At 34.5% G+C, this 18,611-nt stretch overlaps 1 protein-coding gene and 1 pseudogene across 8 annotated transcripts in view; both read right to left on the bottom strand.

Moving 5' to 3' along the window:
- Adgb (androglobin) overlaps positions 1 to 18,611 on the bottom strand; it is a 160,161-nt gene that overhangs the window by 42,112 nt on the left and 99,438 nt on the right. For all 8 annotated transcript variants that reach the window (XM_048799529.1, XM_048799543.1, XM_048799545.1 and 5 more), the window contains 3 exons: positions 18,182 to 18,335; positions 7,871 to 8,058; positions 4,466 to 4,650 (listed from right to left, as the gene is read on the bottom strand). In XM_048799529.1, coding sequence (XP_048655486.1) covers positions 4,466 to 4,650; positions 7,871 to 8,058; positions 18,182 to 18,335 — 527 coding nt within the window. The remainder of the gene's footprint in view (positions 1 to 4,465; positions 4,651 to 7,870; positions 8,059 to 18,181; positions 18,336 to 18,611) is intronic.
- On the bottom strand, positions 14,523 to 16,697 carry LOC125615456 (annotated as a pseudogene).

Raw genomic sequence — 18,611 nt, 5'->3', positions numbered from 1 at the left:
AAACAAATGACCCAATCAATAAATAGGCTAAGGAGCTGAACAGACGCTTCACAGAAGAAGAAATACAATCAATCGATAAATATATGAAAAAAAATGTTCAACATTTTTAGCAATTAGAGAAATGCAAATCAAAACTACTCTAAGATTTCATATCACCCCAGTCAGAATGGCAATTATCAAGAATACAAACAACAATAAATGTTGAAGAGGATGTAGGGGGAAAAGGCACACTCATACATTGCAGGTGGGACTGCAAACTGGTGCAACCTCTTTGGAAAGCAGTATGGAGATTCCTTAGAAAACTTGGAATGGAACCACCATTTGACCCAGCTATCCCACTCTTCAATATACACCCAAAAGACTTAAAATTGGCATTGTACAGTGATGCAGCCACATCAATGTTTATAGCAGATGAATTCACAATAGCTAAACTGTGGAATCATCCTAGATGCCCTTCAATAGATGAGTGGATAAAGAAACTCGGATATATATACACACAATGTAATATTACTCAGCCTTAAAGAATAATGAAATTATGGCATTTGTAGGTAAATTGAAGGAGCTGGATAATATCATGCTAAGCAAAATAAACCCAATCCCCCAAAACCAAAGGCCAAATGTTTTCTCTGATATGTGGATGCTGATGCATAAAGGGGGTGGGGGTGGGGAGGTGACAAGGGAAGAATGGAGGAACATTGGATTGGGCAGAGGGGAAGGTAGGGGGTATGGGGGTGGGAAAGTTGATGGAATGAGATGTACATTATTATCCTATGTAGATGTATGATTGCACAAATGTTGTGAATCTGCATCGCATATAACCAGTGAAATGAAAAGTTGTGTTCCATTGGTGTATAATGAGTCATAATGCATTCTGCTGTCATGCATAACTAATTAGAACAACAGCACCAAAAAAAATCTAAGATGGGCAATCAATAAAAGAAAAAAAATCTTTCATTCACATATATATGATAAAATTATAAGTTAAGAACAATAAGAGATTAATTATAATAACAAAATATAATAACATACTGTATTAAGAGTTGTGTGGATGTAGTCTGTCTGTCTTTCTTCCTCTCTCTCTCTCTCTCTCTTAAAGTATTTGTACTTTCACATTTTCACTTAAAGGAAACACTTTCCAAATCCAAATTTCCAACATCACTAGTCTTGGGTATTGGGACTATTATTAAGTAAAATAAGGGTTACATGAACCTAAACACTGTGATACCATGACAAAGATCAATGATGACCTGATAAGCTAGATAGGCACTAAGTGACTAATGGGCATGTAGTGTATAACGTGAGGACACACTGGAAAAAGGGATGATATGCATCTTGGGCAGGACAAAGAAAAATGGTGCAAGATTTTATCAGACTACTCAAAATGGCACAAGATAAATTGCTATTGCTAGAATTTTCCATTTAAGATTTTTGAACCAGACTTTATCATGGGTAACTAATTTAACTAATCTAGTTTGCTAAAGCAACCCAAGGAAAGTAATGCAGATATCAATGGTATGATGTACGTATTTTTAGTCCTAGATGGAAATCCTATAAAAGTAAAATACTTAGAAATAAATTTTTAAAAAAGTATTGCAAAATCTGCTCATTGGCAATATGAAAATTGCTGACAGAAATAGAAGACTAAAATAAATTGGGAGATACACCCATATTCACGAGCCAGAAAAACTCAAATTTTGTTAAGCTCTCCAAATTCAACACAAGCAAAAATAAAAATTGAAAGCTAAGATTTTCAAGCAAATGTGTTTTCAGAGTAAAATAGATATTAAATCAATTGATTAAAACAGAGTCTAAAAGTAGACTCACACAGACGTGGTCAATTGATTTTTGAATACTATCAAGGTAATTCAATAGGTAAAATATTTTATTTCCAACATACAATGCTAAGACAACTGGATATCCACATGGGAGTAAAAAGAACATTTACCTCATTCCTGATATCATACATAGAAATTATTTCAAGATGGATCATAAAAGTAAACATATGTTAATATTATACAACTTATAAAATGAGTCATCAAATAAATTATTTATCATCTTAGATGAAGCAATTTTTTTATTAAATGAAACAAAAAAATTCTTGTAATTTTTTAAAAACAACAACTTTGACTTTATCAAAATTAAAAGATTCTGTACTAAAAGTTTACTGTTAAGGAATTAAAAAGAAAAGGCTTCGATTAGAAGATCATATTTGCAAAGTATATATTTGATGAAGGGCTCTCTAGAATAAAAAGGATAGTTTAATAAGAATAGGGAAACTCATTAAAATATGGGTGTAATGTGTGCATAGAAATTCACTCAAGTTATATACATGACAAAAACACACATAAATATTTTAATCATTAAAATCATTAAATCCATTAAATTAAAAAATAAAATTGCCTTTTAAAATCCCACTTATATAGACATCATTTAGAAATATTCTGTGGACTGAGCAAAAGGATCCTTACTGTTTTGTGCACCTGTTATTTAAGTAAGCTTCATGGGCTTTCTTCTTTATTGTTTGTCATTGTTGCTGTTATTGTTATTTTTTATTTTATTTTTTAAAATTTTTTATTACCGGGAATTGAACTCAGGGGCATTCCACCACTGAGCCACATCCCCAGCCCTATTTGTATTTTATTTAGAGACAGGGTCTCACTGAGTTGCTTAGTGCCTCGTGGTTTGTGAGGCTGGCTTTAAACTCTCAATCCTTCTGTCTCAGCCTCCCAAGCCGCTGGAATTACAGGTCTGAGCCGCTGCATCTGGCTTTGTTGTTATTTTTATTTACTTATTTTTAAATTAATTTCTTGTGGATATACACGATGTTGAGATTCACTGTGGTGTACTCCTGTATTTAGGAAAATTATGTGAGATTCATTCCACTTCCTGTCCTTTTCCTATCCCCCTTACATCCCTTTATTGCCCTTTGTCTATTCCACTAAACTTCTGTTTTCCCTACTACCTGCCACCATTACATGGGTTAGCTTCTACATATCAGAGAAAGCATGCAACCTTTGGTTTGGGGGATTGGCTTATTTCACTTAGCATGATAGTCTCCATTTCCATCCATTTACCAGCAAATGTCATAAAATTATTCTTCTTTATGGCTGAGTAATACTTCATCTTGTACATATACCACATTTTCTTTATCCATCTGTTGAAGGGCACCTAGGTTGGCTCCATAGCTTAGCTATTGTGAATTGTGCTGCTATAAACATTGATGTGGCTGTGTCACAGTAGTATACTGATTTAAAATCCTTTGTATATATACAGAGGAGTCAGATAACTGGGTCAAATGGTGGTTCCATCCCTAGTTTTTTGAGGAATCCCCATACTGCTCTACAGAGTGGTTGCACCAATTTGCAGTCCCACCAGCAATGTACGAGTGAAACTTTTCCCCCACATTCTTGCCAACATTTATTATTAGTTGTGTTCTTCGTAAGTTAACATTCTGACTAGAATGGCATGGAATCTCAGTATAGTTTTAATTTTCATTTCTCTAATTGCTGGAGATGTTGAACATTTAGTTGTACTGTTGTTTTGGATAGAACATTGTATTAGGAAAAGAAAAAGGCTCACACTACTAATTTCTGTGTAAAGTGGTTGGATATCAGAGTATTTGCAGTGGCCTGCAGCTCAGCCCACTCTTCCTAACCTTGCCCACCCACAGTTGTTAGGGAGAGAAGGAAGGAGGTCAATAGTCTGTGTCACCAGTTAATGTCTATATTGCTTGGTAGGTCCAGATATAACCAACCCTCAAAAAGCCCACATATACATATTAGACTGGAAATAGGTACAAAACTTATTTTATATATAAAAAGAAATTTATTTTTAGCAGTTTGCTAGCACACTTAAGATAATCAACACCAGCTCTATTTGGAAGCAGCACCCAGGAAGCATGCTGATAACCAAATAGCTATGCAAAGGTCAAGTAGAAGATATAATCAATTAGAGAAATATAACAGGATGGCAGAAAAAAATTCTGCATATCAAATCAAATGTAAGTAGATTGTATCCTCTATTTAAAGTCTAGAATCTTGTATTGAACAGAAAAAAACTCTATAAGAGAAAGTAATAACCTAATTTTAAACTTATATTAATTTTAATAAATAGAATATTATAAAAAACAATAAATTAGAAATAAAAGAAAGGCAAAAGGTCTTTCAAAATGAGAACATTCTTCTTCTTATTAAAGCCCATAAAGAAGAAAATAAATTTTTATTTTTCTTCAAGGTGAAGAGTCTTTAAAGTATAATTATAACCAGTCTGCTGATAGTCATAGCCTAATTTGAAACACAAATGTCAGTGGCATCAAATAATGGTTTTTTTAAAAAATATTTTATTCTACTACCAATTTTTACTGATTTAGATGGTAACTTGCTGTCTTATCTTTAAACCTTTAAAAAATGTTACAAAAAACATAATTTATGGATCCAGATCCCCCCTGTCCAAAAGGCACACTTACACTGGGAGCTCACAGTTTTCTCACTCCCCAGGAAGTTAAATACTGGGATGAGAGCTTGGCCTTTTCCAATGGAGCTCACCATGGTTTCTTCATTTTCTAGCACCTGAAGCTTGATGAATACGTCTGGCTTGGATGTACGTACCTGTATTGTAAGAGGATGCTGTAATGCCACTTTAACACAATACCTATTGGGAAAAATATGAACTTCATAAGCAAGTGCATTGTTTTTCTTCAAGTCAGTAAACAAAGTGGCATAATTTTCTAAAAGCATTGTCAAAAAGTAAAACCACGCTGTGAAGTCCTCTTTAGCAAAGGATCCCAACATGGTAGGGTGAAACAAAATGAGTCTACTTTTATCATCCTTAAATCCCCAAGTAGGAAATGCATCTTTTTGTTTGGATATGATGAGCCACTTTTGAAACTTGACAGACCCAAAAGCCACCATACTTCATAGAGCTGCAACCTGCTACTACCACACCAACTCATTCCATCAGATCCTCCTTCACGTTGCACAAAGAGCACAGCTTACAGAGGCAGAAGCCTTCCATGCATCACTCTTCAGTGTTCTCATTTGATCAAACACACAGAGAAGCTGAAATAGCACCCACAGCTTCCACCCTCACCCTTTTCCGTATATATGAGAAACCTCAAAATCTAAAACGTGCAATCTAACCCATACTTTCTAACTCCTCCCTGGTGCCACTGAAGAGTTGTAGGGACCTTGTTTGTTTTGTCTTATTTTGTTTTGTTTTCATTTTTCTATTTCTAGTGATTCCTTACAAATGCTCAGGACTTTATCAACTTTCCACTTCTCTACAAACTTGCCCTTCTGAGTATCCTGCTACCTGTATCATAAACACCCTCTCTTTGTTCCTCCTTGTCATTAACATTCCTACATGTGCAGTTGAAGCAAATACATCCACCTTGCAGTCCGGATGGCCACACTTCCTTTCTGGGAGCCATCTCAGTAGATCACCTACTTCTGCTCTTCTCACCATGTCACTTTCTGCAGTCTGCTCTGTCACCAACCCAGGCGCTAAACGTGTTCTTGTCAAGGTGTCAAGCAGCTTATCACTACTGTATACAAACTTCAGTTCTCGTCTTCCTTGACCTCTCAAGAGAACCTGACAGGGTTGATTCTACCTTCATTTCCTCCTGCTTTAAAAATCCCCCCCATGAGCAGAGCAACATTCCCTCTTTTTTTCAGGACTGCTCTTTTCAGGCTTCTCAGACATTGACATTCCCACAAATATCAAGAGAATCCTAATGTTCTTTTCTGAGTCTGATTCTCATTTTATACAATTTCCTGGGTACCCCACAAGCCAAAACAGAAAAACAATTCCCAAACAAAAGTGTCCTACCAACCATATACCCGTGTCACGTGGCTATTTTGCTTGTCTACTCTATTAAACAGCTAGGAAGGAGTTAATTGTCTTCCTGTTGACCACCACCTTACACATGACTTTCTCCCTCTGTATCCTCTACTGCATAAATGGCACTATCCAAATATTTGTCAAGCCCCAGGTATTCCAATAAATCAAGGCTCTCAGTTTTTGCCTTGATTTGTTAAAATCTTTTTCCTCTCTCCAGATCCAGGTCACTATAATGGACTGAAATGCGTCACCTCCTCTCACAAAAGATGTTTTATAGTTCTCACCACCCCATGTCTCACGATGTCACATTATTTGGAGATAGGAGTTTTCAGAGGTAATCAAGTTAAAATGAGGTCATTTGGGAAAGAGTCCTAATGGAACATAACTGGTGGTTTTATAATAAAGAGGGGGAATTTAGGAATAGAGTCACATAAGAGAAACACCATGCAGAAATTGAAGCAGAGATTGGGGTGCTGATCCACAAGCCAGGTAGCACCAGCAATTATCACCAAACCACAGGATGCCAGGAAAAGTGAAAGGACAGATTCTCTGCACAGCCCTCAAGAGTGACCCACCCTGCTGACACCGTGATTTCAGACTTGGAGCTTCCAGAGCTGTGAGACAATGCACTTCTGTTGTTTAAGCCCAGTGTGTGGAACTCTATAATGCTACTTAAAATGATCAGAATTATAAAACTCCAGTTATGATTCTAATAATGTTCAACTGGGACACTATATTAAAATACAACAAAATTCTAACAATAGTCATTTCTAGGTTGTCTGGTTATGGATGACTTTTCTTTACTTAGTAATATATTTATATATTTTCCAAATTTTCTGTGCATAATAGTATGTTATGGTTTAAATGTGAACTATCCCATAAAAGCTCATGTGTGAGACAAATGCAAGAGAGAAAATTAGTATTCCAACAATGCACTCAACACCAACAAATATTTAATGAAGGCCAATTATGTATCAGGTGCTGTGCTAAGTCCCACATTGAAGACATGGGTTTGGCCTTCCATTAATGTCAATTCACATAGAAGTTCATGGGAAGGTAATTAGCTAAAATTTGTATGTCATATTCTCAGAAAGAATAAAGGACTTGAACATCACCTGAATGAACTATATCTAGAGTCTTTAATGCAAAGATTTTATTGATGAATATTATTATTAAAATGATAAAATTTTCTAAGTGTAGAAGTGGAGAGAGAATATCCCATGATAAGAGGAAAAACAAATACACAATAAAACTGTATGGTCTATATGTCAGGATGAGCTCTTTAGTTCCAGGGAGAGGTTTCACTGTGCTTGATGACTGGATGAGGCTGATGAACTCCATTCTTTGTGATCTGGATTTTATTCTATAATTGGTGAGACACTGTCAAAGATTTTGTGGTAGGGAAATCACATTTAAATATGAGTATTAGAAAGGTGATTGCTCTGGAATAAAGTATGAATATATAAGTGAATAAAGGGAGAATGATAGAGTAAAAAATGGAATATAATGGAATCATAGATTCCAGAAACAACAGTTTTATAGCTTAAACATAATAAAGGCCTGAAGTAGTGCAGGGACATTGAGAATAGAGAGGAGGGAGAGCAGAGACATGTCAGAATTAGAATCAACAGAACCAGCTAATGAAAGAGCTTGGATTCCATGCACAGGATATTCAAGGAGAGTATAGATGAGCATAAAAGGGTCAAGGTGACAGGTAGAAGAGAAACCCCACCAGGAACTGAGATGGAGCAGAGATGGAGATGAACAAGGAGAAAGAAGTATCAAGGAGAATGTGTAACTAAAGTCAAGTAAGATGAAGTCTAAGAAAACATCATTAACATTATGTGCAATCATGTAGTCTTGATCCTGTGAAACACCCATGTAATCACATTACTCTAAATTCATTCTTTCCAAATGAGTATAGAAATTGAAATTCAAAACTGATGCAGGATTTTCCTGCAGAATCAATTTTTATCCAGAAATATTAATATTTTTAAAATAATGCCTGTCCCCATCTATCATATACTTATACCTGAATAAAATTTTCTTATCATTGGGTATGTAGTAATCTCTGATTTCTTTTATGGTGAAGGTATTGCAAGGTGATTCCCGGGAGAGGCATGGGAGTGGAGTGTAAGAACCAATGAGGCGTAGCTTCCATCGAGAGTTTGCTGCATACATGTCACCAGTAAATGCTTCAGCCACAAATGTGTATCCCTTCTATAAGAAAGAGCAATTACACAGACAGGACTTATATTGTCACTGTTCTCTTAAATGTATAATATAGATTATAATATTAAAATGCTTTACTATCTCGATATACATATAGATCCCAAGATCTCTTAATACACATGGAACCACTTTCAGTAGGCCTTGAAATTCCTCTTAGAAAGTATCATCTTAAATTTTTTCAGGAAAATTATTAACATTTTTTTTGTGTGTGTGGTTCCATAAAAATAAAATAAAGTACTTTATTGTGATAGATAATTCTATGCTTTCTTTTAATTCCCCTAATGCTTCCTAAGGCAAATTTTAAAATGATTACATCATTCTGGAATAGCTCAATGGCTTCTTATTTGAGTTCCCACTCTCAAAGACACATCTTTCTCAAATACTGAGATGAAGAAATCAGGAATTCATAAGTGGAGTTCCCTTGAGATGGCAATGAAAGCTATGGAAGTAACAGTGCGTCTGATCCCAGTGAGCCTGGATTCGTATACCGAGATGAGCTCTTGAGATTGGAGAAAACAGACTATTAAAGAATATAGGAAATTGACTACTTCATTATAGATAAAAGTTTGGTTCAACATAATTGGATATTTTGTCAAAAGAATCAATTAATCACAGCTTGATATAACAAGATGCAAAATTTCAAAGAAATTCAGGGTTTGTAAATCTAAATGCTCCTAATAAGGAATAAAAAGAGTTGTCTTCCAGTTATTCTGTTACAGAGGAAACTCTGATGCTTTTAGATTTCCAGAAACAAAAATTTGTATACACACAATCCAGAATGAATAGATAAAATCTCAGTAGCTATCTAGGGATATAATCCAGAAATTCAATATTCATAATGAGATGAGAATTCAAATACTGATAAGAAACTCTTGATATCATGTTTGGGACAAATAAAAATTACATATGCAAAAGCATATTTATTCACAAAGTGTAATATGCACGGATTTATTGCTATTCTTGTGTTTGAGTTTACTGTATTAATGCATTTAAAGAACAAAACATTGACTCTTGTGTTTGTAATTTTAAGAGAAAAAAAGTTATAGAATCATCTGAGAGATATTGGCAAGTGAAAATCAAAGATAAACCAGTGCTAGGATTATAAGACAGGAGCTGGCTATGCTAAATGACTTTAGAACTATTAGAATAAAAGAGTGACATAATAAGGTACCAAGAATTGAGAAATCTCATAGGTGAGTATTCTGGAACATACTGTATGGTCTTGGAGAATCATGAAAAGAAAGAGAGCAAACTATTCTATTTTTTTAATTAAAATGTACCTGCAAACATGGGCTAGTAAGTTTAATATTTAACAATGGTTCTTTACCAAAGTTGTACAGCAGATGATAAAAAGGATGCCTCATGAAAAAACAAAAGAAGAAGAAATCAGATTTCTAAAAACCAACATGAATTTATGAGGTCAAGAACTAACTTATTTTTCTCTTTCTCTCATTTTTTCTTTTTCTTTTTTCTTTCTTTTCTTTCTTTCTTGTTTTTTTGTTTTGTTTTTTTTTTTTTTTGCAGAATAGCATTCCATTGTGTAAAGATATCGCATTTTCTTTATCCATTCTTCTTGCTAAAGGATAACTGGGCAACTAGGCTGATTCCATGTACTGGTCATTGTGACTACTGCTGTAACAGGAAAAAAGGTGCACACACCTCTTTGAGGGGAATAAAAATGTCACCTCCTTTGGATATATGGCCAGTAAAGGAATCAGTGGATCATATGGAGTTCTATTTTTAGTTTTTTGAGGAATCTGCAAATAGTTTTCCATATTGGCTATACTACTTTACATTTCCACCAATAGAGTACAAGAATTCCCTTTCCTCTGCATGCTTGCCAACATCTGTTATTGTCTTCCTGATGATAGCCATTCTACCTAGGGTGAAATAATATTTCATTGTGATATTGAGTTGGAGCTCTCTGATTATAATTGAAATTGAGTGCTTTTTTTTACATACTTGTTGGTCATTTGTGTGTTTTCTTTAGAGAATTGTCTGTTATTTTTTAGCCCATTTTTAGTTGGGTTTGTTTTATTGGTGTTCAGCTGTGTATTAGTCAGCTTTTTCACTGCTGTGATTAAAAGACCTGACAAGAACAATTTTAGAGGAGGAAAAGTTTATTTGTGGGCTCATGGTTTCAGAGGTCTCAATCCATAGACAGCAGGCTCCATTCCCCTGGGCTCAAGGTGAGGCAGAACATCATGGCAGAAGAGTGTGGTGGAGAGAAGCAGCTCACATGATGATTAGACATCAGAGACACACACCTCTTGTCAGATATAAAATATGTACGCCAAAGGCATGTCCCCAATGACTCACCTCCTCCAGCCATACCCTACCAGCCTTCAGTTTCCACTCAGTCATTCTCATCAGGGAATTCATTCACTGCTTGGGTTAAGGCTCTCATACCCGATCAGTTCTCCTCTAAACCTCCTCACACATGATCTTTGGAAGACACCTAATATCTAAACCATAACAGGCTGTTTTAGTACCTTGTATATTCTGGATGTCATCATATACATCATATACATCATATACATATGTTGGATGTATCATTTGCAAATATGTTCTCTCTTTCTGTAGATTGTTTCAATCCTCCTTCTTGTTTCCTTTGCAACGTGAAAGCTTCTTAATTTGATATACTCTCATCTGTCTATTCTTCCTTTGGTTGCCTGTGCTATGTAAAAAATCATTGCCTATGCCATTGTCTTGCAGTGTTTCCTCCATTTTCTTATGGTAATAATTTCATAGTTCCAGCTGTAAGATTTGGGGCTTTGATCCATTTTTAGTTGATTTTTGTATATGGTGAGAGAAAGGGATCCAGTTTCATTCTTCCACATATGCAATACAGTTTTTCCAGCACGATTAATTGAAGAAACTGTCTTTTCCGCTGTATATTCTTGGTACCTTTGTCAAAAATCAGTTGCAGATGAGCGTGATTGATTCCTGAGTTCTTTATTCTATTCCATTATTCTATGGGTTTGTTTTTAAGCTACTATCATATTGTTGTAGTAACCAGAACTTTGTAGTATGTTTTCAAGACAAGTATTATGCCTCTAGGTTTTTGTTTGTTTGTTTTTCTCATTTGTGTATCAATTTGTCTATTCTGTTTTGTTATTGTTGTTTTATGGAATTTTAGGGTTTTTTTTTTCTATTTCTGTGAAAAAAGTCATTGAAATTTTGATGGGAATTACATTGAACCTTTAGATTACTTTGGACAGTCTGGTCATTTTAACAATATCAGTTCTTCCAATCCATGAATATGAATATGAACATGTTTTATCTATCTTTCTGTCTTCCTTTCTTTCTCTCTCCTCTCCCCTCTCTCTCCTTTGCTGTCCTCTGTAATGTCTTTCTTCAGTGTTTTACAGTTTTCATTTTGGAGCTCTTTCACTTCCTTGGTTAAGATTGTTCCTAAGTCTATTTGTTTTGTAGCTGATGTGAATGAAATTGCTTTAATTTCTTTTTCAATATGTTTTTTATTTGGGTACAGAAATGTGACTATTTTGTTGATTTTGTATCTTGCTACTATGGTGAATTTATTTATTGTAAGGTCCCACAATTTTTAGAGTATTTAGTTTTTTCCATCTAGAGAATCATGTATCTTCAAACACAGTTAATTTAACTTCATCTTTTATAATTGGATTCCTTTATTTATTTCTCTTGCCTAATTGCTCTTGGTAAAACTTCTAGTAACATATCAAATAAGAGAGATAAATTAGATATCCTTGTCTTGCTCCCAATCATAGAGGAAACACTTTCAGTTTTTCCCCATTCAGTATATTACCTGTCTTATTATACTATATTTTGATTTTATGATTTTGAGGTAGGTTCTTTCTAGGCCAAATTTCTTGAGAGTTCTATTATGAAGGGATCTCAATTATTATGAAATGCTTTTTCTGTGTAAAGTGATCATATGTTTTTGTCTTTCATTTTGTTGATGTGTTGTGTTACATTTATGGACTTGTATATGATGAACTATCCTTTTGTCCCGGGACAAATCCTACCTGGTCATGGTATATAGGATCTTTTTAATACACAGTTGAATTCAATTTTCTAATATGAAAAGTTTAAGAATTGGGTTTAGTTCTTCATTCAATGTTTTCTAGACTGCACCTCTAAAGCCATTGGGTCCTGGACTTTTATAGAAGAGAGATTTTAAATTATTTTTAGTTATTATAATCTCATTATATATATGTTTATAATTAATATTAGATTGTTTCTTTTCTATTCAAATTAGGTAGGTTGTATGTATTTTAAAATCTATCTATTTGTTTTACATTTTCTGTTTTTGAAGCATATAATTAATTGTTCAAGGTAGTTTCTTCTTCTTCTTCTTCTTCTTATTATTATTATTATTATTATTTGTATTTCTGTGGTATCAGTTGCAAGGTTTCCTTTTGGCCTCTCACTTTATTTGGAGCTCTCTCTCTCTCTCTCTCTCTCTCTCTCTCTCTTCCCCCTCTCTCTCTTTCTTCCCCCCCTCTCTCTTTCTTCCCCCTCTCTCTCTCTTTCTTGGTTAGCCCAGCTAAAGTTTTGTCAATTTTATTAATCCTTTCAAAAAACAAAACAGACAAACAAACAAACAAACAAAACTCTGTTGTTCACTGATCATTTGAACTTTTTTGTTTTGATTGATTGATTCTCTGATCTTTATTCTTTCTTTCCTTTCACTAACTTTATTGACTTTTTGTAGGTCTTTCAAGTGCTTTGTTACATTGTTTACATTTCTAGGTTTTGGTGTATGCATTATTGCTATAAATTTCCCTCTGTCCTGCTTTTACTGTATCCCAAAGATTTTGTTATGTTTGTTTTCAATTTCGTTAATTTCTATAAACGTTTTTTTCCCTTTAATTTCTTCCATTATTGATTGGTCATTTAGGAGCATGCTATTTAATTTTTACTTATTTGTATATTTTCCAATCTTCTTGTTGATTTGTAACACTAATCTGAGAAGATACACATGATATAATTTATTTTTAAAAAATTATTGAGACTTGATTTGTGACCTAATGTACAATCTATGTGTGAAAGAGAAGAATGTGCATTCTACTGCTATTGGATGGAATGTTCTGTAAATATCTGTTAGGTCCATTTTATCTATAGTATGGTTCAACTCAGTTGTTTCTTTATTTTTTTAATTGTCATTCCTTTGAGAAAAGTGAGGTATTGAGGTTCTACACTATCCTTTCATTAGAGTCTATCTCTTTCTTCAGGTTAAATAATATTTGCTTTATGTTATTATGTGATCCTAAGAACATATATGTTTATAATTAATATATCTTCTTATTTAATTGACCTTTTTATTAATATAAACTTCTTTGTCTCTTTTTACAGTTTTGCATGATTTATCTATTCTAAACCCTTCACTTTTATTGTGTGTATCTTTAACAGTGAAGAGAGTTTTTTGTAGGCAGCATATATATTTAGATCTTGTGGTTTTTTGTTTATTTATCCAGTTTATGTCATTTGATTAGTTAATTTTAGTCCATTTACACTAAGGAATATTATTGATAGTATGAGTATATCCCTGAAATTTGGTTAATTGTATTCTGCTTGCTTTGTATATTTTTTGCTTCTTTACACCTCTTTTATTATTTATTTTTTGTGATTTGGTAGTTTTCTGACATGTTAAGTTTTAGTTCTCTTCCCTTTCACTTTCATGGTCTGCTCTAGAGAGTATTGGTATATTTGTGTGTTTTAAGATGGTAGTTATTATCCTTTCATTTCTAGTGTAGAATGCCCTTAAGTATTTAAGTTGGTCTGGTGGTGATGAATTCCCTCAGACTTTGCTTATCTGGGAAAGACTTCATTTCTCATTTAGTTTTGAAAGATAATTTGTCTTGGTATAATATTCTTGGTTGGCAGTTTTTTCTTTCAATGTTTTCAATGCATCTTCCCCCTTTCTTCTGGCCTGTAAGCATTCTTTTTTGTTTTCTTTTTTGTTTTACTGAGAAATCTCTCTAGGTCTCAGGGGCCTTCCCTTTGACTTGACTTTTTTTTCTTGTTGATTTTGTGATGCTTTTTGTGGAGTCTTTTGAGAGTCTTGGATCTGGATGTCCATTTCTCTTTGAAGTTTTCAGACATTTTCAGACATTATTTCATAAAATGAGTTTTCAATGGCTTCCTCTTTTCTTTGTCTCCTGGAATTTCCACAATGCCTATATTAGGTCTTTTGACTATGTCCCATATGCCTTGTAGGCTTTCTTTATTCTTTTAAATGTGTTTTTCTTTTTACTTGTCTGATTGTGTTAGTTTGTTAGACTGGTCTTTGAGTACCAGAAGTCTTTATTTTGCTTGATCTGTGTGGATGCTCTCTGTTGAATTTCTCACTTATATTGACTAAATATTTGGTTCTGAGTTTTATGATTGGTTATTTTTAAAATTATGGTTTATACCTCTCTGGTAAATTTTTCATTCATATCCTGCATTGTGTTCCTTATTTTTTGGTATTGTTTATTTGCTTTTTTTTTTTTTTTGTGGTGTGGGGGATTGAACCCAGGGCCTTGGGCATGAGAGGCAAGCACCTCTACCAACTGAGCTATGTCCCCAGCCCTGTTTATTTGCATTCTTTTGTATCTCACTACATTTCTTTAGGATCATTATTTTAGGTCCTTCAGGCATCTCATAGATTTCCTTCAATTGAGATTGGCTTATTGAGAATTATTGTTTTACTTTGAAGGTGATATTTTTTCTTTCATGTTTCTTGTGTTCTTATATTGATTTATGCACATCTGTTATTACATTTATTTCTTCCAATTTTTTGAAGTCCTGGAAGTGATGAATATGAATGAGCCTGACTTTTGGTCCCTTGGGACAAGTTTGAATGATATTGAGGCTGTTTACATTAACAGCTGAAATCCCAAGGTTGTAGGCTACTTTGGAGACCTTCCTTAGCTCCCATTAGTCACATGCAGATGTTGGTAGGGGTCCTGGTCCCTCCTTGTGATGTTCATAGAGACTGGCCAGAGCCCTCCCAGCTCCCAATGCACAGAAGATGAAATGGGGAACTTGCAATAAGTAGTCCATCTTCCAAAGACCGTGGGGTTAGGAGGGGACCTCCCTGAGAGTATGCTGTAGAGTATAGGCACTGGTAGGTGTCCAGAGCGTCAGGGCTCAGCCAGGTCTTTCCTCAAGACTAGATGCAGAGACACAGGTGAAATTAAAGCCTGCACAATCAGAAACCAGAGCTTTAACCATCATATTCTTATTTGGTTCAACTATTATTTAAATGTCCCTTCCAAAATTAAGTACTGATGATTAATATTAGTAACTTATCTAGCAAAGAAGAGCTTATTTGTAGAATCTGATGTTATCTATTCCTTTGATAGAATCTACCTTTAAACAAAATTGTATTTTTTTTCTTGAACTTTTAAATTTAATCGCAAATTAAATTAACTATTTCTAGTCTGTGGGATAGGATTTTCATCACTATCAAAGGGGACTTAGAAAAGGGTCAAGCAGCCCAGGCCAAGGAACAACCTAAGCAAAACTTCATCTAATTAAGAAGGGTGTAAAGTAGGGGAAGGCAAAAGAGGAAACCAAGAGGCCCACGGAGGCCAGTCACAGAGGGCCTTTTCTCCATACTCATACGGTTGTTAGGCTTTTTCCAGGTACCTCAGAGAGTCATTTAGAGTTATTAAGCAAGAGAAGGTCATTGTCACTTGGTGGCTAGTGTCAGGAAGGAGAGGATAGTGCTACTCCTGGTCAACCTTTAAGTCCTTCTCCCCTCTGTCCTTGAGGCTTGAGGCTCCCATTTAGCACCTGCTGTCCTTAAAACTGCCAGGCATGGAGGGAAGAGGGAGTATCCAAAGATCAGGGCTCAGAGGGAGAATTGGTCCCTGCATCCCTCCATCTCCAGCTCACCAGCCTCAGGCTGAATGTAATTGTCCTCATTGAAACCATCATCGTCCTCATCTTCACCTCTGGGCGGTTCCCACTTTCTGTTCTGGGCAGTGGGCGGTGTCAGTAGCTGGCATGGTAGTGGCAGCAGCGGTGGAATTTGGCAGCAAGTGCAAGGAGCACAGAGAAGATCACAGCCCCCAGAACAATCCCTACCAGCACAGGCCACACCACACCCACAGTGCCCGGTCCAGGGGTTGTGGCTGATACTGTGAGGAGCTCCTAGGGCTCCACCTGGCTTTGGTTAGTCTCATTCAAGGAAGGGCCTGCTGACATCAGTGAGCCTTGACCCTTGCCAGAGGCCTATGCCTCTGTTCTTCAGGAACTGGGCACAGTCTGTGGCATAGAAGTGGCTTCTGGCTAGGCCAGCAGAACTTGGACAGGTCTAAATGAGCTATTTCTATCCAAAAGGAAATCTAAGTCAAACTTGATAAACAGGCACAAAATATCCATAATTTGTGTGAAGACAAATTTGTTACTGAAGAACTGGTTCTCTTCTGCAATATTTGTTTCAGCACAGGAGTTCTGCTTCTGGGAGGTGTCATTTATAAGTAAAGTAAATTTCATAATACTATCGTTTTTTTTTGGGGGGGGGAGTGCAGAGGTGTGCCTGGGATTGAACTTAGGGCCACTCGACCACTGAGCCACTACTATACTATAATTTTTAGTGGAACTTAACTATAATATAAAAGGAATTGTGGGTTAAATAAAGTTTATAAATATGTGTTTAATGTACAGAAATTGAGTTTTATTACCAAGTTATTCTATTTTAAGTGAGACATGAATATATTTTCAAAAGTAGATAAAATAATCAATATTAATAAAAGTAACTAAATACAAATAAAATAACATACTGATAAATTGGCTTTAATGAAGTGTTTTAAAATTATGTTTAAATGTATAATACCAAATAGATAACTGCACACAAAAATATTGTTTTTCATATTTTTTCATAAGTATGAGTGTGAAACTTGCTCCATTTAATTCAAAGTAAAAATTTAAGCTCAAATTGCAATTTAATAATGTGTTCAAATTTAGTAAGATCTGATTATAATATCAAAAAAGTTTATCTCATGTAAAATAATTTAAAATGTTAAGGTTTTAATAAAGACATATAAGATTTTAAATTAGAATGAAATATCAGTGAAAATAATAAAAATTATTTTAATATATCTTTATACATACATATGTATACATGTGTATATATATGCATGTGTGTGTATATATATATATATATATGAATCTATATACACACACATGCATATATACACACATGTATACATACGTATGTATAAAGATATCTTTAAAAATATATATATATACACACATATATCAACTGGATTAAATGATTTTATAAAGATTTTTATTGTTTTGACTTTGATAAAGTTTCCTAAAATTCCCAAAACAGTTCAAAATAACTATTACATTTTTATGCTGTTAATATATTTTTAATTTATCTCTGCATTCCTACAAATATGTTAGCTAGATCTGTCTTACACAAAGTAATGCATGAATCATAGACTGAAATGAATCTCAGAAGTCAAATACAACCTCAACCCAAACAGAAAAATGAAGAGGTTCAAAACCATACAGCTAAAGAATGGAAGGAGAGAGCTAAAACAGATCCTGTGGCTTCCAGTCCAGGTATATACTATCCTTTGTCATGATTCCTTGTTAGAGGGAATGATTAAAAACATAAACATAAGACTTAAATATATAGAGAGGAAATAGGGTTTGAGGGGAGATCAGAGATCAGGGTCTATCCTTCATTTATCAGGAGCATTGCCAAGTGTTTCTTGATGCCAAAGGAATTTACGTGGCCTTTGAAAGGACTAATGGGGGTGGTGAGCAGGTGTATAATCTCAATCTTCTGAAATATTTATGAGTAGAATAAAAACTCAGTGAGAAAGAGAGATGCCAACTGACTGGTTTGGGGATAAGACTAAAATGGGCTCTATAATTCATTTCTGCTTCAAGAGTTTGAATGATTTCAGTAATTAGAATATCTAATGCTTTCTTTTTATAATATTTCGGGAGAAAAAGTGAGAGGTCCAAGAGGTAAAGGATGCACTGTAATTCACATTAACCACCTCCCCCTGTCAAATGAAGAGGAATTGTACTAAGAAAACACAGGACTCTGTTCCTCTATTCCAAGTTGGTAGTCTTCACCACTGTTATATCACATGGGGAGAATTAATTTTACACGTACCTTATTCTTGGTATAAAGGTGAGGTACCACTTTTTGGAACACCTTTGGCACTTGTTCCATTGTGTCATTATTAACGACGTGTAGTATACAGACTGGAAGTGTAGTGTAGACTTTAGGGACCAAAATCATATCTTGAGGAAACAAAAATGTTTCTCTGCAATCACAAAATTATGGACTTTTCTTAACTTGAGTCTTAAAGTTTGAAATTAGATTTAGTGCCAAGAAAATTTTTTTAGAAGTTTAAATAAAGTTCCAACTAACTAAAAGGTTCACATATTATTTCTTCAGAAATTATCATTAATTATGTTATTTTGACATATAAATCTTAACTACATTAAGAAATCCCATTTTATATATAATTTGTTATTTTTAGCTGATATTCTATTGCTCAGAAGTGAAATCTATTTCTATACTACAAGCATATTAATGT

This window comes from Marmota marmota, unplaced genomic scaffold, assembly GCF_001458135.2.
Source record: "Marmota marmota marmota unplaced genomic scaffold, marMar, whole genome shotgun sequence".
Taxonomy (NCBI): Eukaryota; Metazoa; Chordata; class Mammalia; order Rodentia; family Sciuridae; genus Marmota; species Marmota marmota.
The sequence above is the reverse complement of the archived record's forward strand: the minus strand, read 5'-3'. Positions and strand labels throughout refer to the sequence as shown.